This window comes from Aotus nancymaae, unplaced genomic scaffold (assembly GCF_030222135.1).
Source record: "Aotus nancymaae isolate 86718 unplaced genomic scaffold, 86718_ANA_hifiasm-v0.15.2.pri h1tg000058l, whole genome shotgun sequence".
Classification (NCBI taxonomy): Eukaryota; Metazoa; Chordata; class Mammalia; order Primates; family Aotidae; genus Aotus; species Aotus nancymaae.
The window spans coordinates 5035449-5062456 of record NW_026988472.1 but is presented as its reverse complement, the minus strand read 5'-3'; the positions used below and the strand labels follow the sequence as shown (position 1 = coordinate 5062456).

The 27008-nt window shown below is 46.8% G+C and overlaps 2 protein-coding genes and 1 non-coding gene across 15 annotated transcripts in view; 2 read left to right on the top strand and 1 right to left on the bottom strand.

Moving 5' to 3' along the window:
• Positions 1 to 1736: 1736 nt before the first annotated feature.
• TRO (trophinin) lies at positions 1737 to 12439 on the top strand. 8 transcript variants are annotated; one of them, XM_012471747.3, is made up of 13 exons: positions 1739 to 2063; positions 3404 to 3477; positions 3776 to 4966; positions 5644 to 5748; positions 5860 to 5923; positions 6179 to 6258; positions 6781 to 6872; positions 7558 to 7637; positions 7731 to 7773; positions 8190 to 8252; positions 8814 to 8928; positions 9754 to 12182; positions 12355 to 12439. In XM_012471747.3, the coding sequence occupies exons 2-12, from the start codon at positions 3433 to 3435 to the stop codon at positions 12169 to 12171; spliced, it is 4296 nt and encodes a 1431-aa protein (XP_012327170.2). In that variant the 5' UTR covers positions 1739 to 2063; positions 3404 to 3432; the 3' UTR covers positions 12172 to 12182; positions 12355 to 12439. The 8 variants fall into 8 exon arrangements, with proteins under 8 accessions (XP_064220390.1, XP_012327170.2, XP_064220387.1 ...); XM_064364317.1 differs by having other exon boundaries at positions 3389 to 3477; XM_012471757.3 differs by lacking the exon at positions 12355 to 12439 and having other exon boundaries at positions 1747 to 2063; positions 9754 to 9861; positions 11862 to 12020.
• LOC135270003 (small nucleolar RNA SNORA11) lies at positions 8452 to 8580 on the top strand. The gene has a single exon (XR_010338231.1). It is a non-coding gene; the product is annotated as a small nucleolar RNA SNORA11 (small nucleolar RNA).
• PFKFB1 (6-phosphofructo-2-kinase/fructose-2,6-biphosphatase 1) overlaps positions 12294 to 27008 on the bottom strand; it is a 52872-nt gene continuing 38157 nt past the window's right edge. For 4 of the 6 annotated variants that reach the window (XM_012471764.3, XM_012471765.2, XM_012471762.2 and 1 more), the window contains 6 exons: positions 25645 to 25791; positions 22025 to 22129; positions 18618 to 18747; positions 16061 to 16123; positions 14968 to 15032; positions 12294 to 14610 (listed from right to left, as the gene is read on the bottom strand). In XM_012471764.3, the coding sequence (XP_012327187.1) occupies positions 14551 to 14610; positions 14968 to 15032; positions 16061 to 16123; positions 18618 to 18747; positions 22025 to 22129; positions 25645 to 25791 (570 nt within the window). In that variant the 3' untranslated portion in view covers positions 12294 to 14550. The other 2 variants (XR_001110488.1, XR_001110489.2) reach the window with 2 other exon arrangements.

Below are 27008 nucleotides of genomic sequence, written 5' to 3'. Positions count from 1 at the left end.
GGATATTGGTCTGTAATTTTCTTTTCTTCAGTGTCTTTGTCTGGTTTTGGTATCAGGGTAATTCTGGTTTTGTAAAATGACTTTGGAAGTATTTCCTCCTTTTCAATGTACTGGTAGAATTTGAAAAGGATTGATATTCATTCCTCTTTAAATGTTTGGTAAAATTCAGCAGTGGATCCACCAGGTCCTGAGCTTTTCTTTGATGAGAGACTTTTATTACTGATTTAGTCTCCTTTCTCAGTATATATCTGTTTAGATTTTCTATTTCTTCATGATTCAGTCTTGGTAGGTTTTATGTGTCTAAGAATTTATCAATTTTTTCTAAGTTATCCAATTTCCTGGCATATAATTATTCCCAATATTCTCTTATAATCTTTTGCATTTCTGTGGTATTAATTGTAATGTCTCCTCTTTCATTTCTGATTTTGAATGTTCTCTTGTTTTTTCTTAGTTGATCTAGCTAAAGGCTTGTCAATGTTATTTGTCTTTTTATGAAACCAACTCTTGGTTTCTTTGATTTTTTTTCCTATTGGTTCTATTTCATTTATTTCTGCTCTGATCTTTATCATTTCCTTTATTCTACTAATTTTGAGCTTAGTTTGTTCTTCTTTTTCCAGTTCCTTGAAGTGTGTGCTAGGTTGCTTTTTTTGGATCTTTTTTCTTTTTGATGTATGTATTTATTGCTATGAACTTCCTTCTTAGAACTGCTTTTGCTGCATTCCATAAGTTTTAGTATGTTGTGCATACATTTTCACTTGTCTCAAGAAATTTTAAAATTTCCCTTTAATTTCTTCTTTGACATATTGGTTGTTCTGGAGTATGTTGTTTAATTTCCATATGTTTATAACTTTTCCACAATTCTTATCATTATTGATTTCTAGTTCCATACCTTTGTGCATATATTACTTGATGTGATTTCAATATTCTTAAATTTGTTAAGACTTGTTTTTGGCCTAATTTGTGATCTATCCTGCAGAATTTTCTATGTGTGTTTGAGAAGAATGTATATTCTAGTGGATAAAATATTCTGTAGGTCCTTCTTGTCTAAATTATAGTTCAAGTTCATTATTTCCCTATCGATTTTCTGTCTGGATGATCTGTGAATTGTTGAAAATGGGGTCTTGAAGTCTCCTACCATTATTGTATTGCAGTCTACTTCTCCCTTCAGATCCATTAACATTTGTTTTATATATTTAGGTGCATCTATGTTGGGTGCATATATTAAATATATTTATAATTATCATATCTTCATGATGGGTTGATTCATTATCATTATATAATAACCTTTAAAATCTTGTTTTATGGTTTTTTTACTTTAAGTCTGTTTTATTTGACATAAGTATAGTTATCCTTGCTTTCTTTTGAATGATTGAATGAATAAATAAATGCCACGAATTGTTTTCTGCATGGGGAAACAGTGCACCATGTCAGAAGAGGCAGCCTAAGTACAAGTTGTTATTTTTAAAGCATCAATATAGTCATTGTGGAATCAATAAAGACTTTTCATAGATTTTTATACATTACTGTTTTTATTCTGAATTGCATATGATGTAGGGGCACCCTATCTTTTAATGTTTAGAGCCTCTAAATGTTTTAATCTGGTAGTACTTGAAAGACAGAAATGAATATGAGCTACTCCCCTGCTCCAGAGTGGCTCTAGGGAAGAGAGACCCAGACACAAGGTATAACAACACTGTGCAAATAGTGTTGGGATAGAGGGTCTGAGGAAGGGTTGTTGTGGGAGCTCAGAGAAGCACATTCCTCCTAGGGGAAACAGGAGAATCAAATAGGAACAGAGACACAGTGTGGGGAATAGAGAACTCAAATGGAGAATAAGAGGAAGTGATAACTGAATAGGGGCAGTAAGCAGAAAAGAGGAGCTACATTGAGGAAAATGGAAAGTTTAAAGTAGGTATGGAGGGGAGGAGACTGATAGGCAGGAACGGAGACCCCCTCTGGAGGCGGAAAGAGGCAAGACCACTTCCGGCCAGGGAGCGGGGTTAGGCTCAGACCTAAGGAGAGGCTTGGAGAGAGCGGACGCCTTCTCGATTCAAGAAGACAAGGTGAGTTGAGGTGCCTGGCTTTAGTGTAGATCCTGTGGGGGCTTCCTGGCTGCGGCTTCCACGTGCCCGACTCCACACGCCCCTAACGTTTGAAGAAAACCTGCAGGGGGTTCGGGACCTAACCGCATGGAAGTCATCTTTAGCGGTGGCTGGACCCAGTTCTCACAGGAGAGAGTAGGAGGCAGAATCCCCTTTGGGCCACAGAAAGGAAAGATCTGGACTCGGTTCGAGCCGTAGAAGGGAGGGATGCAGACCTCAGATCTCAGAAAGGAAGGATCGAGAAATCCTTCAGACGGTAGCACGAGGGGAGGAGGACACATACAGTTCGGGAGGGAGGTAGGAGACGGCAGGACTCCGTTTAGGCTGGAGAAAGGGGCAGGACCCTGTTTGGGCCACAGAATGGAAGGATCGGGACCCAGAGAAAGGAGTGGGCAGCATCCCTTTTGAGAATAGCGGAAAGGACCAGACTCAGACAGGAGAAAGGGGGGCATAGGACCCAGTTGGTTCCGGTTTGAACAGGGAAGAGACAGGACCTGGTAGGGTTTGAGAACAGGTATACACCGAAGGTTCAAACCGTTGGATTTGGGGGTGGGGTATTCATGTTGCAGAAAGGGCGGAGCTGCACACTTGCAGACGTGGAAAGAGGGGAGAGTGGTGTGGGTTGGGGAAGGGGTGTTGCGGAGACGTACCGCAGAGCGGAGGGAGGGGGCTTATTAAAGGAAGGGAAGGTGCAGAGAAGTGCTGCAGAGCGGAGGGAGGGGGGTGTATTGGGAAGGGGCGGTGCGTGGCAGTACCGCAGAGGAGAGATGGGCGGTGTTGGGGTAGGGGCGGTACGGAATGGTTGCAGAAGGGAGGGAGGGGGCTAGTGTTGGGGGAAGGGTTGGATCGAGAGATGTGATGCAGTTAGAAAGAGTGGGTCAGGGTTGGCGCCAAGATGTTCTGTTGCTCTGAGAGCAGGGGGCATATGTAGGATTGAGCTGGTTAGAAACTGTCCGGTTTACCAAGGCGCATGCGCACGGAGAACCTGGAAGAACCGGTTCTTTTGGGAACTCGGTGGGCGTGAGATGGGGGCTGGGGGCGCCTCTAGTCGGTGCGCATGCGCACTATCGAGTTGCGGAGGGGGCGTGTAAAGGGGCGGGTCGTAGAACTGACCCTCTTGGAGGAAAAAAGAGCCGGGCCTTGGAAACCAGATGACCTGGGTTTTTTAGCTATGAGAACCCAGGAGTTGAAAGGATTAGGTCCAAGGTTACATGAGACTCCCCTACGTAAGGACAGGTGAGATGTCTGATGAATCTCCCCCTCCTTCTCATTCTCCTCTAACTCAGGCCCATTCCCCTCAGGCTCAGCTGTTACTCGGCCTCCCAGAAAGATGGATAGGAGAAATGACTACGGATATGGGTTGCCTCCATTTCAGGTGAGGCCTCTCTGCATTCTCTCTAGGCCATCTGCCCGGTCCTGAGTTCACTTACTGCTCTTCAGACCCCTTCCACCATGTAGTTGCATAATTCCCTGCTTAACCCGTCTCAGTCCTCCCTTACATGGTGAAGGAGAGGAGAGGAAAACCTGCCTGACTCTATTCCTTCCTTGCTCCCTACACCTTCCCCCACCCCATTTCAATTAACCACTGCTCAGAGAAAGGGAAGGCCTTTGTGGAAAGGGGTGGGCTTTAGGGAGGCCAGATGGCCCAGAGGATTGTAATCCTAAGTGTGTAGGGCCCTCTGCCTCCCCCTGGGAGCCTGGGGCTTCCCTTCCCTCCAGATATACAGACTGAGACCACAGAAGAGGACAGTTTCTTGCTGATGCATACCCTGTTGGCGGCAACCAAGGACCCCCTGGCCATGGACCCACCAGTTGTCAACCGGCCTAAGAAAAGCAAGACCAAGAAGGCCCCTATAAAGGCTATTACTAAGGCCGCACCTGCTGCCCCTCCAGTCCTAACTGCCAGTGAGATTGCCACCAACAAGCCCAAAATAACTTTGCAGGCTTTAAACCTGCCAGTCATCACCCAGATCAGCCAGGCTTCACCTACCACTGAGGTAGCCAATACTCAGGCTTCTTCAGTCACTTCTCAGCCTAAGAAAGCCAGCAAGATGAAGAGATTTACTGCCAAGTCAGCCCAAGGCTCCCAATCCCCAGCTGGCTATGAGGGTGTCACTACACAGCTCAAGTCACCCTTGCAGGTCGTAAACCTACCAGTCATCTCACAGAATATTCACGTTCCAATTGCCAGTGAGTCAGCCAGTTCCCAGGCCTTGATAACCTCTATCAAACCTAAGAAAGCTTTCAAGACTAAGAAGTTTGTGAATAAGGCCATAGCTAGTGCCACCGAGGTCTCACTGGCTCCAAATGCCACACATACAGCTATCACCCAAGGCCAAATTACCAGTGAGACAGCCAGTATCCATACCACAGCAGCCTCCATCCGAACCAAGAAAGCCTCCAAAGCCAAGAAGACAACTGCTAAGGTCATAAATACTGACACTGAGCATATAGAGGCTCGAAATGTCACTGAGGCAGCTACCAGGCAGATTGAGGCCTCAGTAGTAGCTATCAGGCCCAAAAAGTCCAAGAGCAAGAAGGCTGCCAGTAGGGGCCAAAATTCTCTTTCTGAGATCTCTGAAGTCCCACTTGCCACTCAAATGGTCACAAATCAAGCCCTAGCAGCCACCCTGCGGGTCAAGAGAGGGTCTAGGGCTCGGAAGTCTGCCACTAAGTCTCGGGCAACTGAAAGCCAGACTCCAGTTGCTGACCAAGGGTCCCAGGCCAAGATGGCCACTGCTCAGACCAACGTAAGTGCCCTTCAGACTCAGGTTGCTGCTGCTGTCCAGGCCCTGGCAGATGACTATCTGGCTCAGTTGAGTCTGGAGCCCACAACCAGGACCCGGGGCAAGAGAAACCGAAAGGTGAGATCTCTGACGTTACCATCCTTAACTTTGTCCTTCTTTTCCATTTCTACCCTTCTAGTTTGTTCATTTCTTCTATAAAAGTTTACTGAGCCTTTTTTCTTTGAGGTAGTCCCCGTGTTCAGATAGGCTGTGGAAGATGCTGAGAAGAAGGTGATACAGTTTCTGCCCCCTAGCAGTTCACAGATTGGTGGGGAAATAAGACATCCATACACTTGTTACAACCCATATGTAATTCTGCTTGTATGGTGTGCCATGCTTTGTGTTGGGTACATTTACAGAGGGTATGTCCGAATGTCTTGAAAGTAACTTTTACCAACAAGGGATCATAGGTCTCAGTTTTACATGTAAGAGAACTGAGTCCCAGAGAAATGAAGTGACTTGTTCAAGAGGTACCAGCTAGCATAATCAGTGGTGGCCAGAGGAAGAGAAAGACCCTTAGGCTCTTATCTTCAGTTGTTCCTGACCTGGCAGAGGAACGAAATTCCTTCCTGGAAGACAGTGAAAGATAAGCTCAGGACTCAGGGTGGCCAATGGCAAGTTCAGGATCAGGCTCTACTATAGCAAGGCGGGGGGAAGGCGTTAGAGGGACTTTCTGTCTGGAGGAGGCAAAGTGAGAAGACAGAGCCATCTCTTTCACCTGTGACTCTGGACCTTACTTCTTTCTGATGACGAAGTCCAAGCATCTGAATGGGGATGAGAGAAGTGGCAGTAATTACAGGCGGATCCCATGGGGCTGGAGGCCAGCGCCACCGCGAGATGTGGCCATTTTACAAGAAAGGGTAAGAATCAAATGCTGTCCATTCTCTTCTCTTCACCTGCCCTCTTCTCTGCCACCTTCCAAGTTTTCTGCAAGCATGTTAAGATCTCTCCATCTATTTCTCTCCTCCCAGGCTAATAAGTTGGTGAAATACCTGTTGGTTAAGGACCAGACAAAGATCCCCATCAAGCGCTCAGGTAGTGTCCTACCAACCCTCCTCCTTGAGCTCTCCTCTCCACTCCCCTCTCCTCCCATAGTCTGGGAGTAACACTTTATGGCCTCTTCGTTCTCTCATATCTCCACACCTGCCCTCCTCACACTCTGCCATGGCTGGCACCGCCCATTAACTCACTTCAGGTCTCTGGTTGCACTGACCCAACTGGACTGGCAAAAGGGCTGCAGCTCTGTGGCCCCTGCTAAGCTCAGCTACTCTCACCTCTCCTTTTCTACAGACATGCTGAGGGATGTCATCCAAGAATATGATGAATATTTCCCAGAAATCATTGAACGAGCAAGCTACGCTCTGGAGAAGGTGAAGGGGCAGTGCTGGTGGATGGGCACAATGGGGAAGCTTTGAATTGAGCCAAGATATACATGTCCCTTTTGGGGAAAACCACAGAGACCCGCTGATCCAGCTCCATTACTGTGCGAATGGGCAGATGGTGGCCTAGGGAGAGGTGTAGACTTGCCATGGGTCACACACCAAGTCAGCGATGAAAGCATGGCTAGGACCCAAGTCACTCAACTTAGTCTCAGCTTCTATCCATGGTTGGACACATTCTGCATGTATTTCAGAGCTCACCTCTCCCTTCTATACCCATTCTGTCTCCCTAGACTCCTACTCGTCACAAAGATGATGTTGATGACAGTAGTATGTTTGCTGCGTGTTTACTGGGTGCCAGGCACTTAGCTACGTGCTTTATATGCATTACCTCACTGAGTTCTGACACATGCAAACCCCCCTAAGTACACCAGGAGTTTTAGGATGCCCAGAAAGTTCACTGATACCTAAGCTGAATTTTGTGATCTCATAGGCTATTCTTTCACTTGGCAGATGTTTCGAGTCAATCTGAAAGAAATTGATAAGCAAAGTAGCTTGTATATTCTCATCAGCACGCAGGAATCCTCTGCAGGCATACTGGGAACGTAAGCTGGGAAAGGGCTGGATGGGAAGGGGGCTTCTGCTTTTATCTGTCCTGCTACCCCTTCTTTGTCCTACTTCCCCCATCCTCTTAGAGAGTCAGGAAAAACGGAGTCTCAAAAGCCCTGTCTCAGCTTCCGCACATAGTTGGAGCCTTGCTCACAGTAGTGGCACCTGAGTATGATTGACTGAAGGGTATAAGAGCCTGGGATGGGACATTCCTGCTGTTAGGTTTGCTGTCTCTGTAGAAGCTTCCCAGGAAAGCAGGCCTGTCATTGTTTGCCTGTTCTGTCCGAGTGCCTGGCCTGGCCTTGGCAGAGTGGTTCTCAAGGAGGGCTTCCTGTTGTGGGTGGATCAGGATGCATGAAGCGCAGGAGTGTCAGTGGGGCTGAAAGTTCTGAGAAAGAAAGGACTCACATTGACTGAGTGCTTGTGCTGTACCAGGTTGACACCCATTCTTCTTCTTGGCAACCTGGGGAAGGGAGAATATGATTTTCCCATTTTACTGAATAATAGACCAAGGCTTGCAAGTCTAAGTGCCTTTCCCAGGATGGCATAGAGCTGGAAGCAGATACTGGGCAGAATTCTGCGTCTGAGGAATTTGGGAGAGGCTAGCCTAGTGAGCTGGCCGGTGTGTCTTGTGGATGCGTGCTGAACATAAACCTTCTTTCTGTCCTGTTATTCCCTTAGGACCAAGGACACACCCAAGCTGGGTCTCCTCATGGTGATTCTGAGTGTCATTTTTATGAATGGCAACAAGGCCAGTGAGGGTGAGTGGCTGGGCATGCAGCTGAATGGGAGGCCATGGTCTGGATTCCATGTGTTCAATTTCTGTCCCTGTCTCCTCTTGCCTCCCCTCGCAGCTGTCATCTGGGAGGTGCTGCGCAAGTTGGGGCTGCGCCCTGGGTATGATTGGGCTCTCTCAGCGCTTGCTGTCCATGTTGTCCTTTGGCAAGAGGACGGTCCTAGGATTGCATCAATCTGGTGGTCTGGTGGAGTGGGTGGGGGTGCTGGACTGGGTAGAGGGCCCAGGGTTCTGACCTGGGTGGATGATGGGCAAATGGTCCTGAACTGTCTGCTCTGTCTCTCCTCTATGTCCTCTATCTGTTCTAAGCTGAGATGTTAGATAGACCTTCAGGGATCCCTGACAAAGCGGCATCTGGTCTCCAATGCTTGCGTCTAGTGGCCATGTGCTCACTGCTTTCTTTGCTTCATTGAGACTGCCCCATGCGTTAGAGAAGTCTCTTCCATGTTGAGAAATGCCTCTGCCCTCATCTGGGCAGTTCTGATCTGTGTTCATGGGTTATTTTTCCCATTGTCAGGGTGAGGCATTCACTCTTTGGGGAAGTGAGGAAGCTCATCACAGACGAGTTTGTGAAGCAGAAGTAAGTGGTGTTTGGGGCTCTATCTGGCCCTGAAGTTTTCTGGGTATACTGATCTTGTTCAGAAAGTGCTTAGTCAGTGCCTTTCTTATACTAGCTCGAGAGGAATGGGCATCCTGTGTCCTAGAACTGACACTGTCTAACATTCCCATGGGCAGACCTTTCCAGGACTGGGACAGCCTCACCCCAAGGCCCTTGCAGTGAGGTGTGCTCAGAGCAGGGGGCCTTAAGAATGGCTCCTCTGTTTACAACACACCCAACAGGAATCTGGGCTTACTCCTCACAGATGGCATGATACTTTGGCCTTCCTGTGACATCATGCCCTATACATGTCTCCCCTGGAGAAACCCAAGGGACTGCTTTGCACAGGGCCAGTGGGAAATGGCTCAGTATTGGAGGCCAAGACCGTGAACTATGTTTGGTAGTGAGTTTGGGGCTGAAGGGTCTTAGAAATCCTTCTCCAGGGGCTGTTTGTATTTGTTTGGAGGAGGTTGCCACCTGGCGTCTAGTGCTTAGACAGCAGGTTTGCTTGATTAGAAACAAGTTTCATTTCCTTTTTCCAAGGTACCTGGAATACAAGAGGGTCCCTAACAGCAGACCACCTGAATATGAGTTCTTCTGGGGCTTGCGCTCCTACCATGAGACTAGCAAGATGAAAGTCCTCAAGTTTGCATGCAAGGTAATAGGAGAGCTGCCCGAGCTTGGCATATTAAGGCAATGGGATAACCTTGGCTGAGGCAGGCAATGCACAGGGATGGGCAGGTACAGAGCAGCCTGCAGTTCATATATAAACATCTGCAGCCCCATTTATGTCCTAAAGTGCTGCTAGATTTATAGTTTACATCATCTCATTCATTCTTCATACTTCGTATTAATCAGCATGGGCTGCCATAACAAAATACCCTAGGCTGGGTGGATTAGAAAACAAATTTATTTTCTCATAGTTCTTGAGGGTGAGAATCCCAGGTCAAGGTCCACCAGGGTCAGTTCTTGGTGAAGGCTCTCTTCCTGGCTTGCAGATGGTTGCCTTCTCGTTGTGTCCTCACATGGTTTTGTGTGTGTGTGAGAGAGAGCAAGCTTTCTGGCGTTTCTTCTTATAAGGACACTAATCCTATTGGATCAGGACTCCACCCTTATGGCCTCATTTAACCTTAATTACCTCCATAAAGGCCCTATCTCCAAACACAATCACACCGGGGGATTAGGGATTCAACATACGAATTTGGGGGCGGGCACAACCCTTCAGTTCATAACATATTTACTCTCTTATCATTTGCTGTAATTATAAATGAAGACACTTAGGGTAAATAAGGCTAAGTAACTTGTCCAGGGTCATATAGCACGTAAGTCATCAGAGCTGAAACTAGATTTCAGGACTGACCCATGAAAGAGCCCCAATAACTAAAAAGTTAAAAAAATTATTGCTACTAGTACAATACAAAGCCCATAGATTAATACATGATTACTAGAGTTATTTTCCTTATGATTATCATCCCCATTTCAGGTGCAGAAGAAAGACCCCAAGGACTGGGCTGTGCAGTACCGCGAGGCAGTGGAGATGGAAGTCCAAGCTGCAGCTGTGGCTGTGGCTGAGGCTGAAGCCAGGGCTGAGGCAAGAGCCCAAATGGGGATTGGAGAGGAAGCTGTGGCTGGGCCCTGGAATTGGGATGACATGGATATCGACTGCCTAACAAGGGAAGAGTTAGGCGATGATGCTCAGGCCTGGAGCAGATTTTCATTTGAAATTGAGGCGAGAGCCCAAGAAAATGCAGATGCCAGCACCAACGTCAACTTCAGCAGAGGAGCTAGTACCAGGGCTGGCTTCAGCGATGGTGCTAGTATTAGCTTCAATGGTGCACCCAGCTCCAGTGGTGGCTTCAGTGGTGGACCTGGCATTACCTTTGGTGGTGCACCCAGCACCAGTGCCAGCTTCAGCAGTACAGCCAGCATTAGCTTTGGTGGCACACTGAGCACTAGCTCCAGCTTCAGCAGTGCAGCCAGCATTAGCTTTGGTGGTGCACACAGCACCAGCACTAGTTTCAGCAGTGAAGCTAGCATTAGCTTTGGTGGCATGCCTTGTACCAGTGCCAACTTTAGTGGTGGAGTCAGCTCTAGTTTTAGTGGCCCACTCAGCACCAGTGCCACTTTCAGTGGTGGAGCCAACTCTGGCTTTGGAGGCATACTCAGCACCACTGCTGGCTTTAGTGGTGTACTCAGCACCAGCACCAGCTTTGACAGTGCACCCACAATGAGCACAGTCTTCAGTAGTGCGCTTAGCACCAGCACTGGCTTTGGAGGCACACTCAGCACCAGTGTCTGCTTTGGTGGCTCTCCCAGCTCCAGTGGTAGCTTTGGTGGTACACTCAGTACCAGTATCTGCTTTGATGGCTCTCCCTGTACCAGCACTGGCTTTGGAGGCACACTCAGTACCAGTGTCTCCTTTGGTGGCTCTTCTAGCACCAGTGCCAATTTTGGTGGTACAGTAAGCACCAGCATCTGCTTTGATGGCTCTCCCAGCACTGGTGCTGGCTTTGGTGGTGCTCTCAACACCAGTGCCAGCTTTGGTGGTGCGCTCAACAGCAGTGCTGATTTTGGTGGTGCTATGAGCACCTGTGCTGATTTTGGTGGTACACTCAGCACCAGTGTCTGCTTTGGTGGCTCTCCCTGCACCAGTGTCAGCTTTGGCGGTGCACTCAACACCAATGCTGGTTTTGGTGGTGCTGTCAGCACCAGTACTGACTTTGGTGGTATACTAAGCACCAGTGTCTGTTTTGGTGGCTCTCCCAGCACCAGTGCTGGCTTTGGCTGTGCTGTCAGCACTGGTGCTGGCTTCAGCGGTGCTGTCAGCACCAGTGCCGGCTTCACTGGTGCACCCAGCACCAACTCTGGCTTTGGTGGTGCATTCAGCACCAGTGCTGGCTTCAGTGGGGCACTTAGTACCACTACTGACTTTGGTGGTACTCCCAGCAACAACATTGGCTTTGGTGCTGCTCCCAGCACCAGTGTCAGCTTTGGTGGTGCTCACAGCACCAGTCTCTGTTTTGGTGGAGCTCCCAGCACCAGCCTTTGCTTTGGCAGTGCATCTAATACTAACCTATGCTTTGGTGGCCCTCCTAGCACCAGTGCCTGCTTTAGTGGTGCTACCAGCCCTGGTTTTGGTGATGGACCCAGCATCAGTACCGGCTTCAGCTTTGGCAATGGGTTAAGCACCAGTGCTGGATTTGGTGGTGGACTGAGCACCAGTGCTGGCTTTGGTGGTGGCCTAGGCACCAGTGCTGGCTTCAGTGGTGGCCTAAGTACCAGTTGTGGCCTTGATGGTGGGCTAGGTACCAGTGCTGGCTTCGGTGGAGGACCAGGCACCAGCACTGGCTTTGGTGGTGGACTGGGCACCAGCGCTGGCTTCAGTGGCGGACTGGGCACCAGTGCTGGCTTTGGTGGTGGACTGGTCACTAGTGGTGCCTTTGGTGGTGGACTGGGCACCAATGCTAGTTTCGGCAGCACACTTGGCACCAGTGCTGGCTTTAGTGGTGGCCTCAGCACCAGCGATGGCTTTGGCAGTAGGCCTAATGCCAGCTTCGACAGAGGACTGAGTACCATCATTGGCTTTGGCAGTGGTTCCAACACCAGCACTGGCTTTACTGGCGAACCCAGCACCAGCACGGGCTTCAATAGTGGACCTGGTTCTATTGTTGGCTTCAGTGGTGGACCAAGCACTGGTGTTGGCTTCTGCAGTGGACCAAGCACCAGTGGCTTCAGCGGTGGACCGAGCACAGGAGCTGGCTTCGGCGGTGGACCGAGCACGGGAGGTGGCTTCGGCGGTGGACCAAACACTGGTGCTGGCTTTGGTGGTGGACCGAGCACCAGTGTTGGCTTCGGCAGTGGAGCCGCCAGCCTTGGTGCCTGTGGCTTCTCCTATGGCTAGTGAGATTTCAGGTAATTGCAATATTTCCATAGCCAGGATCCACAGGGATGGGCATAAGTGCTGGGAGATGTTATAAGAAACACTGAGGCAGGTGAACGGGGTGGAAAGATGAGGGCAATGAAGGAATTATGAGAAGACAGTATATTTGGTGCTAAAATGTTTTCCTATTTGTTTTGATTTCAGATTTATTCCCCATGTTTACAGTTACCGCTAATAAATTGCAGTAGTCCTTCCCATGGAGCCAAAGTACATCCTTGGAATCTTTGTCCACACAGCAGCCTAAGCAGCTACGACCAATCAGCTGAGGGTGTCACATGATGAAAAAATCTGTTTGCTGTTCCTGCTTTATTGTTTGCTTTCTGTGTGCTGTCATATTTTGGTATCAGAGTTACATTAAATTTGCAACATGAATTGGAGTTTTTTTCTGTCTTTTAATGAGCTTAGGTAGTTGTGGAGTGGCACCATGGGTTCATAGAAGAGCTGGAGATCGGCAAAGCTCTTTGGAGAACGTGGGGCTCCAGCTTTTGGCTCAAAGGCAAGTATGACTTCAGCAGGATAGCGGCCTGGGGAACGCATGGCAGGCAAGAGGATAACAGCTTGAGGAAAGATATGGACAGGGAAAGCCTGGAGCAGAAGGCAAAGGGAGAGGGTTGTGGACAGAAAGTACAGATTGATTTTGAGCCATTGGTGTAAGAATGGAGGGAAGGGCAGAGATCACTAGGTGTAGACATAGGAACAAGGGAGGGTTTAATTGGAATAGGAGAGGAAAATTTGAGCATATTGTATAGACTGTGGGGCAAAAGCTAATAGGGACAGGAGATCGATAGGGAAGAGTCAGGAATTAACTGAAGTAGCCCATCCCTGAGAAGGTAGGATGGAATAGGGTACCAGAGAAGACGACCCTGATTTTGAATAGGACTTAAGGGTGGCTGTGGACGCAGATAAATATAGATCTGCTTCAAGCAGTGATCAGCAACTTTTGTAGTAGACAATAACAAAAAAAGGAGAAGTGGATTCCACAAGGTTTAGGTCTTGCTGGGTGGTTGTGATGGAAGGATAAGGGAACAAAGGCAGCAAGTTTATGAGTCTGTCTCTTTACCACTGCGTCGCTGGCACCTGGCTTATGGTAGCTGCATGAAGAGCAGCTGAAGAGATAGACCATATGATCCAACATAGTTAGGGACAGAACACTAAGGATAGACTGGGGGACAATAGAGCATTCAAAGGACTCTGCTCTTGATGCTATACAGCAACAAATATTGTTCATTCAAGAAATACTACAGGCTGGGCACAGTGGCTCATGTCTGTAATCCCAGCACTTTGGGAGAGGTCAAAATGGGAGGATCGCTTGAGCACAGGTTCGATACTAGCCTGGATAACATAGTGAGACCTCGTCTCTACAAAAAAATTAAAAATTAGCTGGGCATGGTGATGTGCACCTGTGGTCCCAGCTACTTGTAAGAGAGGCTGGGGTGGGAGGATTGCTTAAGCCCAGGAGTTCGAGGCTGCAGTGAGCTAAGATTGCACCACTACACTTCACCCGGGGTGACAGAGTGAGACCCTGTCTCAAAAATGAAAAAAGGTAATACTACATATATGCCTATTGTATGGAGGCATGCTGCTGGGATTCAGTGGATGACAGAGTTGTAAGGACTGGGGTCGGGGGGTGGGCAGTGGTCAGACAGTTGGATGCTTGTATTTAAGAAGTCAGACCAGAGAGATGATACCAAAATCCATGGAGCAGGTGGTTGAAGGGGAGAAGATGATCACTGGAGTTGAGGGGGTCAGGGGACTGGGAGGCCAGAGTATTGGTTAGATCATACACATAAACAGTGAAATCACTCAGCATGGCAGCAAGAGCTGGAGAAGAGAGGAGCACTTGGCTCAAGTGCCAGATTCTTCTCTGAGTGTAAGGATGAAAGTGTCATGCCCCCAGCCACCTTGCTCATCAAGGAACAAGGCCCACAGGCACTCACAGGCACCTATCTTCTCCCCCATCTTTGGAGGGGCTACTGTAGAACTTCCTTCCAGGAAGTACTCATCCATTCCATGCTCTCAGCAGCAGAGCTGAGTCAGGATTAGGATCAGTACCTTAAGAACAATTGGAAAAGCCTCGACATGACCTCCTCCTCTCCTCTTGTAGGCAGTAAGTCTTTATTCGTCAGAGAATAGGAATTAAGAAAGTAAGTTTCATCCAGAGCTAGATAGCTCCTTGGTTGCGGCCAGTAAGCGAGGCTTGTTTGGGAGCTGCAGAGGACTTCTTCACTGGAAGTGGGGTGCCTCCGTGAGGACAAGGCAGAGTAGAAGAAGAGCAAGGACAGCATTTCCTAAAGGTGGAAGGCGGTGAGGACACAGGCAGTTTGACTTCATGGAGAGGGCTCAGTAGTGGGCAGGGACAGTATCCAGGGCTTCCTCAGGTTCCCGGGTGATGTCCACATTCTGAAGAGACAGCGTGGGATTAATAGGAAGGAGACAGCAGGGTAGGGTCCCAGCCCCTCCCCTGCCTCTTGTCCTCACTGCCAGGCTCCCCTCTTTCAGCCAGGCCTGGATCCTGACCCTCAGGTAGGCCTTGGGGAAATCTCAGCCTGAGGCCTTTTTGGCAGGAATTGCCCAGCCCTCCATCTCCGTGTGCCTGAGGACTGGGCTGTGGTTCCTGCATTTCTGGGTGCTGGTTGCTCTGCCTGTTGGTGCAAAACACGCAGGCTCGGTGGGGTTGGAACAGCCTTTCTGTGGAGAAGGTGCTTTCACCATGTGCTGTGTCCACAGCCAGCTTGGGCAGCGGAGTCCTCCACCTACCTCAGGCTTCTCCCGGTGTGTGTTCACGGCCTCCACATTCAGGTAGATGGACTCCACCTTGCAGCCTTGGAAAAGAACAATCCATCTGTCCATAAGCCCCCGAGGTAGGCACAGGTCTCCCCTCAGGTATCACCTCCCCCCATCACCACCCACACCCCCAGCTTCATACTGTGTATGGATTGTCACTCGCCTGTAGGGAGGGGGATTTAGACAGCTGTGTGATGTGTGGGGAAGACACCAGGCCTAGGAAGCAGCCAACAGGGCATCCTGTCACCTCTGCCCCTAACAGTCTTAGTTCTCTGAGCTTCAGTTGCACATTTGTAAATGGGGCTGGAGATGAGAGATGCAGTCTATGGCTGCCCAGAGCTCTTGTGGTCCACAAGAGAGCAGTCTCATCTGTGTAATACTGATGTAGCTCTGCAGATCTTCCAAGCTGTGTTAGGTGCTGGAGAGGTGGAAGAGTCCTGGGGCCACTGCCTTGGGCAATCAGTGCCAGGCGAAGTTTATCTGGAGGACAATGTCACTGTGGCAACACCAGGAGTGTGGAAGGTCACAAGGGAGTTCTAGGGAGGAGGGTGCATCACTGGGACTTGGGGCTGACAGAGAAGGCCTAATGCCTATGGAAGCTCCCAAAGCTTCATCCTTGTGGGCTGCACCTTACTCCAGGCTTCAGTAGGTCATCTGCCCTGTTCACACCCCAGAATAGGTGTAATTCTGTCCCTTCCCTGTTCATGGACCTTTCATAGCTAATGCCCCAAGAAAGAGCCTGAACTGCCCAGGCTGGTCTTTGTGTTCTTTCTCCAATACGGTCCTAACCTACAATTTTCCTCTGGTCCCCTTTGGGGAAGCCCCCTTCTACAGCTTGGTGCTCTGTGCTGGGTGCTCTGGCAGAGACACAGAAAGTCAGCCAGCCCCAGATTTAGAAGTCATCCTACTCTATGTTGTCTTACTACCATCACTCCCAGCCGCGCCAGGACATCCACCCACCTACCCAGGGAACCTACTGCAGGACTCTTCTGGGCAAATGGTAGGCACTAGGGCCATGCTCATAGCCTCCATATGCCTGTCCTTGGATCAGGGTGGGAGTACTTACCATAAGCCACAGGAGTGAGTTTGAGCACTGTGTGCAAAGGGCACTTGAGATACGGAAGCTCATCTAGAAAGGAACAGGACACAGCCCTCAGAGGCAGGGTGCTGGCCAGGACATGGCCTCTCCAGGCCTCCAGGCTTGCTGTATGCTCCCGCTTCCATGTCCCCTCGCTGTGGTGGGCCTCACCGGGGGCCCACTCCCCACCACCCTGCAGAGGCAGCACTGAAAGCAGCTGGGAAGAGAGCAGGGAGGCAGGAGCACCCTAGAAAATGGTAGTGGACTGGACTGCATGTCCCACAGGAGGGTCAGACTGTCCACCCTGGAGACGACCATCACCTCACTCACATGGCAAACAGGAGACCCAGGCAGGTTTCTCTTCCGCCCCAGCCTGGGGCCTTCTGCAGACCCCGCACTGCAAAGCCCCACGGTCCACACCAGCAAGTGTTTTCTGAGACCCTGCTGTGGCACTGGACAGCTCCCACAGCCTTCTCCCAGCCCGGCCTGCTCTCTCTGATCACCCCCACCCCAGACCTGGCGATGGACGAGCATTCGTGAATTCACTTGTTTCCAGTTATTGACATTATACATAAAGTGTACAGTTTCTTGTCTGGGCCTGTGTTTCCATTTCTTGGGCAAACCCGAATGAAGAGGGGGCGGTAAGCCCATTTCATGGTTTTGGCCAACTGAGGCTCCGAGAGGGAAGATGCTCTCTGCAAGTTACATAGCCAGGAAGTGGCAGAGCAGGGACTTGAACCTGGGACCCTGTGAGGCCAGGATGCATGCACTGGGCCCTGCTGTTGACCGCCCCAACCATCCAGGGGCTCGCAGTGTCCTGGGGGTGATACACCTACCTGCTGGGCACTCTCTCCTGACACCCACCCTCCTGCCCACCTGCACATACAGCTCCCCATCTCCCTTCATTTTGCATGATCACCACCACTCATGGCTTCCCCGAATGCCAGGTTCCATGCTAGGTTTCTGAGGCGTGCCCCCGCCCTCCCAGGCTCCCGAGACATCGGGTTGGGTGCTTTCCTTCCTGGGCATCCATCCTGCTGCTTCTCCTTGTTTTTGTCCTGATCAGGCCCTGGGCTGAGGGCGTAGTGCCCACTGCCTCATGGCACCCTCAAAGACAGTCTGAGCTACTAGGTACATCCTCCTTATACACTTGAGGAAACAGACTCAGAGAAGGGAAGGGACTTGCCGGAGATCTCTGACCCAGCTCTGCCACTGCTTCCACCAGCCTCTTCTCTCTCTGGTCCTGTGCTTCATCTCACAGGACAGGATTGGACTAGATGTACTCTGAGGGTGCCCCAGCCCTGAGGTCTGCATTCTCAGTCACATCATCTCTCTGGGCCTTGTTCCAGCATTCACCTGAGTAATGGGGTGGAGCGAGTAAGAATATCTGTCTAGTGCTGCCCCGTCTGGCTCCCAGGACAGGAGGCCTGTGTGTAAAAAGCACCCCACGCATATCTGAGAGGGGAAGTCCTCTGGCATGTACCTGGGATCAATGTCTATCTCTGACACTCTGAGCCCCATGACCTTGGGCCAGTCACTTCACCTCTCCGGGTCTCCATTTCCTCATCTAGGCAATGGGAGTTCCAGCACCTCCCTCATAGTCTCAAAACATTGCCCTGAAAAGTAGACATGTGAACATAGAGAAATCTAGCAGTGCAAGGACCCCCATCACACATCCTATCACCAATTTCCAGTGAAGAAATTGAGGACCAGAGAGGAAATTCCTTATTTAATGTCAAGCTCTCAAGTACCCTGGGTTCCAATTCTGGATGACTCCATTTTACAGTGTTCTTTATTTTCAAACTAGCATCAAAGAAAAGATCCTAGACTGCAAAATGCTGTAGACATTGAATATAATTTTGCATTGTTCTGAGACACTTTAAAAATATCCTGGAAATGCTAACACTTGGAGTGATATAACAGTTTTTTGCCAGGCCAGCTGCCCCAGTTTGCAGTTCAGCCTATGTAGTCAGTGTGTAAATACTCTGTAAATGCAATGCCTAGATATTTTTTTAAAAATAAATTATCATTTGAAAAACAAATTAAAATGAAAAACATCACTATCTTGGGGGAAATTACCCCTATAGCAAGGACAGAAACTTGTAATCAGGATCATGAAGCTGTGAAAGGCCCCACTATCACCTGAAGGTAGCATGTTTCAGAGAAATACTAGCTCACCTTTTCCAGACTGAGGCAGATTGTTAATGTTGGCTTTGAAAATGTTAGCTAAGAATAATACTATACTAATAATAGCAGCTAGCATATAGCTCATAGAATGTGTCATGAACTATTCTAAACTTTTTACCTATGTTATTTAAAATTCATCATTATTCTCCCCATTTTACAGATGAGGACATTGAGTCCAGAGAGGTTAAAGTAATTTGTGAAAGGTAGTACAGCTGGTATGTGAAAGAGAAAGAATCTGAACCTAGGCATCCTTGTTTTAGATACTCTTCTCTTAAGTACTAAAATATAGATATCTAATTGCTGGTGTCAGTGTCTCAAATCCCATCAAACTTCCCCAAAACAGAGAGGAGGGTAGTACCTGAACTCTTATCCAGGAAATAGGCCAGGAGGCACCGCATGACAGCCTGGTGGCAGATTACCAGTACATTCTCCTGTCGTTCTAGCTCCATTATAACTGGCTCCAGACGCTGAACCAGATCCTCATAGGACTAAACATAAGAGAGATACTTGAGTGAGAAAGGGAGATGAGGCACATTTGCCCAGAGGGGAAGAACTCTAAATCAGGAATCAGGAACATTTGGTTCCAGAGCCAGTTCAATTGTTGACCCAGCAGTATGACCTTAGGCAACTCACTTCCTTCTTAGGGTCTTAGTTTAATCATCTGCTAAATGGGGGCTATCAATACAGTGGACTAAATAACAATAACAACAATAAACCACCCCTCCCGCAAATTGTCTTCTTAAGTGCACTACCGACCTTCCAAAAAAATAAGGAAAATTTTATAAATATAGGGCCCCAAAATGAAGAAAAACTGAAAAAAAGTGATAAGTGGATGTAGACACCACAGTTGCCCTGGGGGCATTTGCCAATCATAGTAACTAAGAGTTCTGAGTTTTAAAAACATTACAGAAGTAGAAGACAAGACCTCCGGTGTGTACAAGGTGGGGAGTTGAGACTGAGACTCTCACATAAATCTTAGACCCTCAGAAGGCAAATCTTTACACTCTTAGTAAAAGTTCCTTAACAAGCAAAAAGAAACAACAAGAAAACGTATCTGTCTCTCCTTGGCTCTCAGGGGAAATAAGTGAAAAGCCTCCTGTAAGAATTTATAACCACCAGACTTCCCTCAGGTGGGTTGGTGATTCAGAACTATACTACCCATGTGGTTTGAAGAATGTTTTGCTGAGAGTTTAATAAAAAGTGGTCTCAAGTTATGAGCTCCCAGGACTGCTTAGAAGAAGCAAATGGAAATCTCTCTGGATTTTCTCAACTCAGGCTGTGTGAGATTCCCATAGATAAATTCTTGCCAAGCTGGAGCTCATATAACACACAAGGAAATAAGCTACCATGAGTGAGAATAAGCAGAAACAAGAAGAGAACCCTAAAAACTTAAGGGATGCCACAATATAAAATAAATATGCTTGAAACTTTTAAAGAAATAAAAGGTGGAATAAAAAAATGTAAGGAAGAAATAAGATGCCATCAAAAATAGGATATAGAATTGAAAAATAAATAGAATTTCAAAAATAAAAAATATAGTCATTAAAATTGAAAACTCAGTGGATGGGGTAAGGAGCTTAAATACTACTTATGAAATAGTGATTGGAAGATAAGGCTGAAGAAATTACTCAGAATGCAGCAAAAGATACAAAGAGATAGAAAATAGGAAGGAAAAGTTAGGAGATATGAAGAATAGAGGCAGGAGTAACACATCCAATTGTATTTCCAGAGGAAGATGATAGAGAAAATGTGAGAGATGCATTTTTAAAGACAAAATATCTGAGAGTTTTCCAGACCTGATGAAGAATCCCAATCCTCAGATTCAGGAAGTTCCACTAATCCCAAGCAATATATTAATAAATGAAAAGAAATTAACATCTAGACATATTAGAGAGAAACTTTAAAGCAACAATGATACAAAAACCTTAAAAGTAGCCTGAGAGAAAAGAAAACTGGACTGACAGCAGATTTCCTAGCCACAGTAGAAGCCAGAAGACAGTGAGGGTAATACCTTCAAAGTGCTGAGAGAAAATAACTGTCATTCTAGAGTTTTCACTCAGCCAAGCATCACTAGGATTAAGGACCCCTCCTACCAAGAAACTTTTAGACAAAAAGAAGGGTGTGTTTACTAGCAACAAATTCTCACTGAAAAAAGCTTCCAAAGAAAGATGGAAAGTGAACTCAGAGGGAAGATTTGAGGTGCAAGGGGCAAGAATGATCAGAGGAATTGGTAAGCATGTGGTTAAATCTAAATAAACACTAACTGCATACAATAATAACAACAACTTTGGGGTTAAGACCAAGTTTGACTTAAAATACAAACAATTAACACGTAAATTAGGAGACATAGTGGCCAGAGTTTTAAAGGTCCTCTGTTGTTTAGGTAGAGAGTAGAGATACTGATTTTAGATTTTGTTAATAATGAATATTAAAATGTTAAGGACTCAAGTTGGTTGCATAATAGCACACAGAAAATATGAGTGATTTAAAAATTCAACATTTGGCCTTACATCTTTACTGAGATATCCACTAAAAATTGAAAGAATCACAATGAAAAATTTTTAAAATGTTAAGGGTAATCTCTAAATGAATGGAAACAAATTATATAACTTAAATATGGATATAAAAACTTTATGAATTCTAAAGAAGGCAGGAAAAGAGAAAAAATTAAGCAGAGAGCTCAAGACAAGATAATAGCAATTAACTAAAAAAGTTAGTAATTACAAGAAAATTAAATACACCAAACTTACCATTCAAAAGACATATATTTTCAGTTGGGATTAAAAGCAACGAAACCCAACTATAAGTTGTTTATAAGAGACACAAAACAAAGATACACAGAGAAGTTGAAAGTAAATGAATAGCTAAAAGTGAACTAGGTAAGCAGTTACCAGAAGTCACTGATTCTTGTACAGCTATATTATATCAGATTAAATATATTTTTAGGCAAAAAGGATTATGGGGGAAGGTGGTTTGGTCACTATGTAATAATAAAATGTGCAATTCACTGAGAAGATATAATTGCTTTAAGTTTGTATACCTCGAATAACATAGCCTCTAAGTACCTAAAGGAAAATGAGGGCAACTTAAGATGAATTTTGTAATGTCATCTCTGATGATGAAGACAAAAACTGTGAAAGTGCTGTGTAACTGAATAGACTATCTATTGTTTTATCTTCCCAGATGTCCTGCTTTTCTGATAACTTTTCCCAGGTATTTATTTCAGAAATAAAGTATAACTAATAAATGCTCTAAAATGTGGAACTGGCTAAGTGGAGGCTTGATTGAAAGCAATGAACATTCATCTCATATGGGAATAGGGAACTGATGGTCTGGTTCATGTGGTGGCAAAGAAGTTGATTAAATTATTGTCCCTTGGGACAATGTCAACTCTCCAGAGAGGCTGGAGCTTTAGGCAACTTGGCAACAAAATATCAGGAAATCAGAGCATGTTGAACTATTTAAAGTGTCTTCGTGAAGGGATACCAGAGACAAGGTCCAGGATAAAGTGAGCACTCCTGAAGCAGAAAGCGAATAAGCAAGAAAATTACGTAGCTTTTAAAAGAAAGGGATGGATCTGTTGCTTATAGCCAAGAATCTAAGACAGCCAAGGGCCAGATAATCCTGTGCCTTGTGGGATGGTAGCTGCTGCAAGATATGCTTACTCTGTTTCTAAAGCTGTCCAGACAACTGAAGAATCCTGGCAGTTTCAATGAAGACAATGGAGAGTAGTCCTAGGCATTAGGCTACCCCTCCAAACCTTACCTCTCCCTTGGGATAACGGTAGCGATATTTATCTTGGTCTCTCAGTGCAAATTCTTCAGGGTAATGTTCCTGGATTTCTTCATAGGTCATCTCCTCACAGACACCCTGATAAAAAGTATTTGAGGGCAAAAGTGTTCACAAGATGAAATTCCACAGAGCCTTTGCCATAATTCTTCAATGATTGTGGAACAGTAGCACATGAGCACCTGGGTCTCTGAGAACACAGCTCTGGGTTTGTGCCTGTTGTCTATAAGTGTGTGAGTGTGTGTGCATGAAGTGTGTGGCTGTGTGGATGTGACACTGAGTGTATGTGGACAGATGTTTTCAGGCTGAGTGTATGATGTTTTTCTATGATTGTACAGATAGGTCTGTAGGTGTACATTATACATATAAGTATGTGTTTTTATAAACTTATGGGCATAAGGATTTGTGGCTGTGTTTACAAGTCTGTGTACAGCACACCTATGATATGTACTTGTGGTATGTTTAAGGCCTTATGCCTTGTGTTTGTGTATTTGTCTCAGCATATGTTGTGTGCTTGCGTGTGTGTGTGTGTGTGTGTGCATGTGTGTGTATACAGGGTGTCTGAGCATCTGAGAATGTGTCCATGTGGTCTTTCCATGCAGGTCTTAGTGTGTCTGTAGCATGTGTGTCTGTTAATGTATATGTCCCTCATTATGTCTCTGGTGTATATGTGAGAGTATCTGTGTGCCTGTGTCTGAAGACCTCTACTTTGAGAACTCTGGCAGATAAAGAAATAGGTAACCACAGACATCTCAGCAAGGAAAAATTAGTCAATTCTTAATGGTTTCAGAGTGGATTTGGGGGAGATACACTCTTTTCACTCAAAAAACGAATTGAGTGCTCAGAGAATGAATTCCTCAGGAGCTTATGAGAGATTCCAAGTCTATGGAGAAACTCCCAGAGGTGAGGTGACTGCCGATGGTGATGGAAAGTGATGTTGGGTTTCTAAGTTTTCCTTCTGGGTATGTGGATTCCAATTAAATCTCACTGTAGGGGGCCAGTAGCCTCTGGTTGTTGTCTATTGGGCCCATCTACCATGCCCCGCTCAGGGGTGAGGAAGTGAACCCCTACCTCAACCCACAAACATCTCTGCAGTGTGAAACTTCTCCAACCCACACTGCCCATGGAAGAAAGTATACCCTACTGGGTACTCAAGGTCCTTCCAGATTGGCTTCAACTTTCTATTCTGAGGAGTACTTGGAAGACTGTTGCCTGCGAAAATGGTCATTGACTCCTTATTGAATCAAATTGCTTAACCTCTTTGAATTTTACTTTCCTTATCTGCAAAATGTGGAGAATTAGAACTACTTAATAGAAGTGTTTTGAATGTTGGAAAAATGTAAGTAAAAGATATTAGTACAGAATGTGCAAGGGACATTTTAAAGACTCAATCAATAGACTCAAGTATTAATGTTAGTAGTAATCATGGAAAATAAACCAGAAACTTAAATTCTTGCTTTATCATCATTCTAAATTCTTGCTTCTTCCTCACTTACCCCTCATAGCCAATTCCTGAGATTCCACCTCCTAAATCTCTCTCAAATTGATATCTTTTTTCCTCCCTCTCCATTTGTACTACTACAACCTTAGCATTTCCACACACATAAAATGCCGTCTTTGTTTATGAAGTTTCCGATCCCTGTCTCTCTGCCAAGATCGTCATTCTTGATCCTTTCTACTTGGTTCACTGTTACTCAAACCTGGGGCTTCAGCTAGGTATTACTTCTTCCAGGTAGATCATGGCTGAGTTAGGTGTCCTGCCCCAACTTCCATGCACCCACAGTCTTGCCTATCAGAGTCTGTATCACACATGCTGTTCTCTATTTCTCTGTTTATTCCTCTGTCCACCCTATTTAGCCTGAACATTCAGCAAACACAGGAATGAATCAGATCAATCTCTACCTCCAGCACCACTCCAGAACCTGAAACAAGGAGGGGTTCAATAAATGTTTATGCCACATGTGGGCCAGAAATAAGCAGCCACCAAACTTATGATAAAGAAATTTCACATTTGCTTGCATATATTTTATAGCAAATGTATGTGGTATACAGAACAATGCTGTATAGCCCTTTTCTAATCATGTGTATCTCTGTACCTCTATATTTATATACTCGTATGTATGAATGTACACACACACATACATGTCTGTTTCTACAGAGGCATATCTAGCAGGGAAGTAAGTTAACCTACCCACACGCAAGTTATTTACACCTGTGGTAAAGCTTTTATGTTGATGCCTAACAATCTTAACCTGTGCACTGCTGCCTGGTGCCATTGTACCTACAGTGCAGGTAAACAATGGAGAGGAAGCAGCTCCTTTCTCAAAGAGCTCATGGAAGAACCTAACCCTGAAGAGAAATTGCTATACCACCAGGGTTGGGTCCTTCACTTCTCCCTCTTCCTCATCCCTTACGGCCAGTGCACCATCAAGTCCTGTTGTTTCCACCTTAATGTGTTTTTTGGAGACAGGGTCTTGCTTGTCGCTCAGGCTGGAGTGCAGTGGTATGATCACGGCTCACTGAAGCCTCAGCCTCCCAGGCTCAAACGATCCTCCTATCTCAGCCTTCTGAGTGGCTGGGGTTACAGGCATGCACCACCACACCCAGCTAATTTTTAAATTGCTTGTAGAGATGGGATTTCACTATGTTGCTCAGGTTGGTCTCCAACTCCTGGGTTCAAGTGATCCTCCCACCTAGGCCTCCCAAAGTGCTGGGATTACAGGCATGAGCCACTGCATCTGGTCTGATTCCACCTTTGAAACATTCCCAAAGTCCTCTTCATTCCATCTCCAATGCCACTACTCTGGTCCAACATGCCCCCACATCTTGCCAGACTAATGCAGTCAACTTCTTACTGGTTTACATGTTCATACTGGCCTTTGTCTCACCAAGTTTCTACACATACCCAGAGGGGGCTTTCTTTAAAAAATGTGCATCACATTCAGACTACTCCTCCTTGATGTGGACCCCATCAATGACTTCCCATTGTTGTTAGGGCAGCATTTGAATCCTTCAACATAAACTGTAAAGCCTGGTGGCCTGAATTCCTTCCAGCCTCATTTCCCTTTTCTCCAGATCTCGCTATTGCTGTCCCAGCCTCTGCACTGTTCTTTCCTTCAGTTCCCTGAACTTGTCAGGCTCTCTTCTCATCTCTGGGTCTTCACATATGAACTGTTTTCTGTCCCTGAATTAAATTTATTTCCCCACTCCCCAGACCATCTTGCCTTCTTCTTATATCACCTCTAGCTTCCTGCAGGAAGCTTTCCTCGTAAATCCCCCACCACCAAGTCAAGTCAGGAGCACCCTCACCTTCTGATCCTCCATAATCCCTTGTACTTCTCCTCTCATAGCCTTTTGTCACACTGAGATGTAATGTCCTATTTACTGTCTGTCTTTAGGATGAGGGCAGAGACTTTGTCTATTCTGGCCTTCACTGGATCCCCAAGACAGAATAAGGTCTGGCACATGGCTAGTTGTCAAAAATGTTTGTTGAATTAATTAGGCCCCCCATAGAGGCTGGAGCAGAGGCAACTCAGGGGATAATCCCAGTCTCAAGCCACTCCCTCCACACAGGAGTTTCACCCCATGCATCTCACCGCATCAATCTCATTCAGGGCCTTCCACTGCTCATAGGGGACACCTAGGGCCTCAGCTGTCTGGATGGTCCTCTTCATGTGACTGGTCCACACCTTCAGGGAGCTGATGCCCTGAGACTGAATGAAGTTGGCCAGGGCATAGGCATACTAGGGTGTGGGGATGCAGAGGAGGAGAGAAGGGGAAAAGGAGAGGTGAGAGAGAACATGGTGGCCATGAGAACAAGCTTAGATCTGCCACAAATTGAGTGGTGATGAACAAGCAAGAGCAAAGAGTTTAAATGTTCCAAATTTATAAAAAGCCATACTCTTTCCCATGTGATGGTGGGCCAAGGGAATAGAAAAGATCGTGTGTGTGTGTATGTGTGTGTGTGTGTGTGTGTGTTCATTGATGATTGCTCACCAAAGCCCCTACTTGGTTATTCATTCATTCAAACAGACCCACCTCTAAAATTTGTGGAGCCTGAGACAAGAGGACCAATGGAGGCACTCCATGCACAGTCTATCCCTCCATTTCTGGCTCTATCCTGCACTTCTATGTGCCTTTAGTACATGCTTGTGGATAGCCAAGTCACATGACCGAGTTTTGTCCACATTTTCACCTCACTGATCCCCATCCTCCACAAACAGCATTCCCTTGGTCCTGTGACATGACCTGACCTCAGGTGGACAGACACTGGGATAGGCCCATGTAGGAACTGAAAGTGGACTCTAGACAATAAGGGCAAAGAATTCTAGGGTTGGGGGTACCCAGAATATGGACTGGAAGTAGGAGGTGTGGGATTTGGGAGACATTTCTCTTTGACACTGTGAACATTTATTGCTTAAGCAGGGTTCCTGATACCCAGGTTCTAAGGGCATTCACACATGTATTGAGTGGTCATGCCCCTGTGCTGGGTGCTGGGGCATTCTTGTTCTCAAGACATGGCCAGTCCAGTGAGGGAAACACTGGCAGCACCAAGGGGAACCATGAAGGTCTGTGGGAACCCAGGGGAGCTAGCAATTCGCTCCTCTGTGTAAAGGTGTGTTGTTAATCCCACTGATGGCATGTGTTAGGAACATGTGCACAGGTGCATAGGTCCAGGCACACATTTATATGTGAGGAAATAGGCATTTCGTACATACATTTCATTATGGACATGAGTCAGCAGTCAGCGTGCTCTGGTGGAAGGAGCCCTTGACTGGGAGGTAGGAGCCGTAGGTTAAACTCCCCCAGCTCCCTTACATGGTCCTTTGTGCCCTCAGACATGTCCCTGTCCATCACCGGCTTCATACCCATAGAGCACTGGCTCACCCAGCCTGCTCTCTGGGGGCCGCACTTTAGAAAGTGGGTGGGGAGTGCCCAGACCGAGGCCTGGTGCACAGTG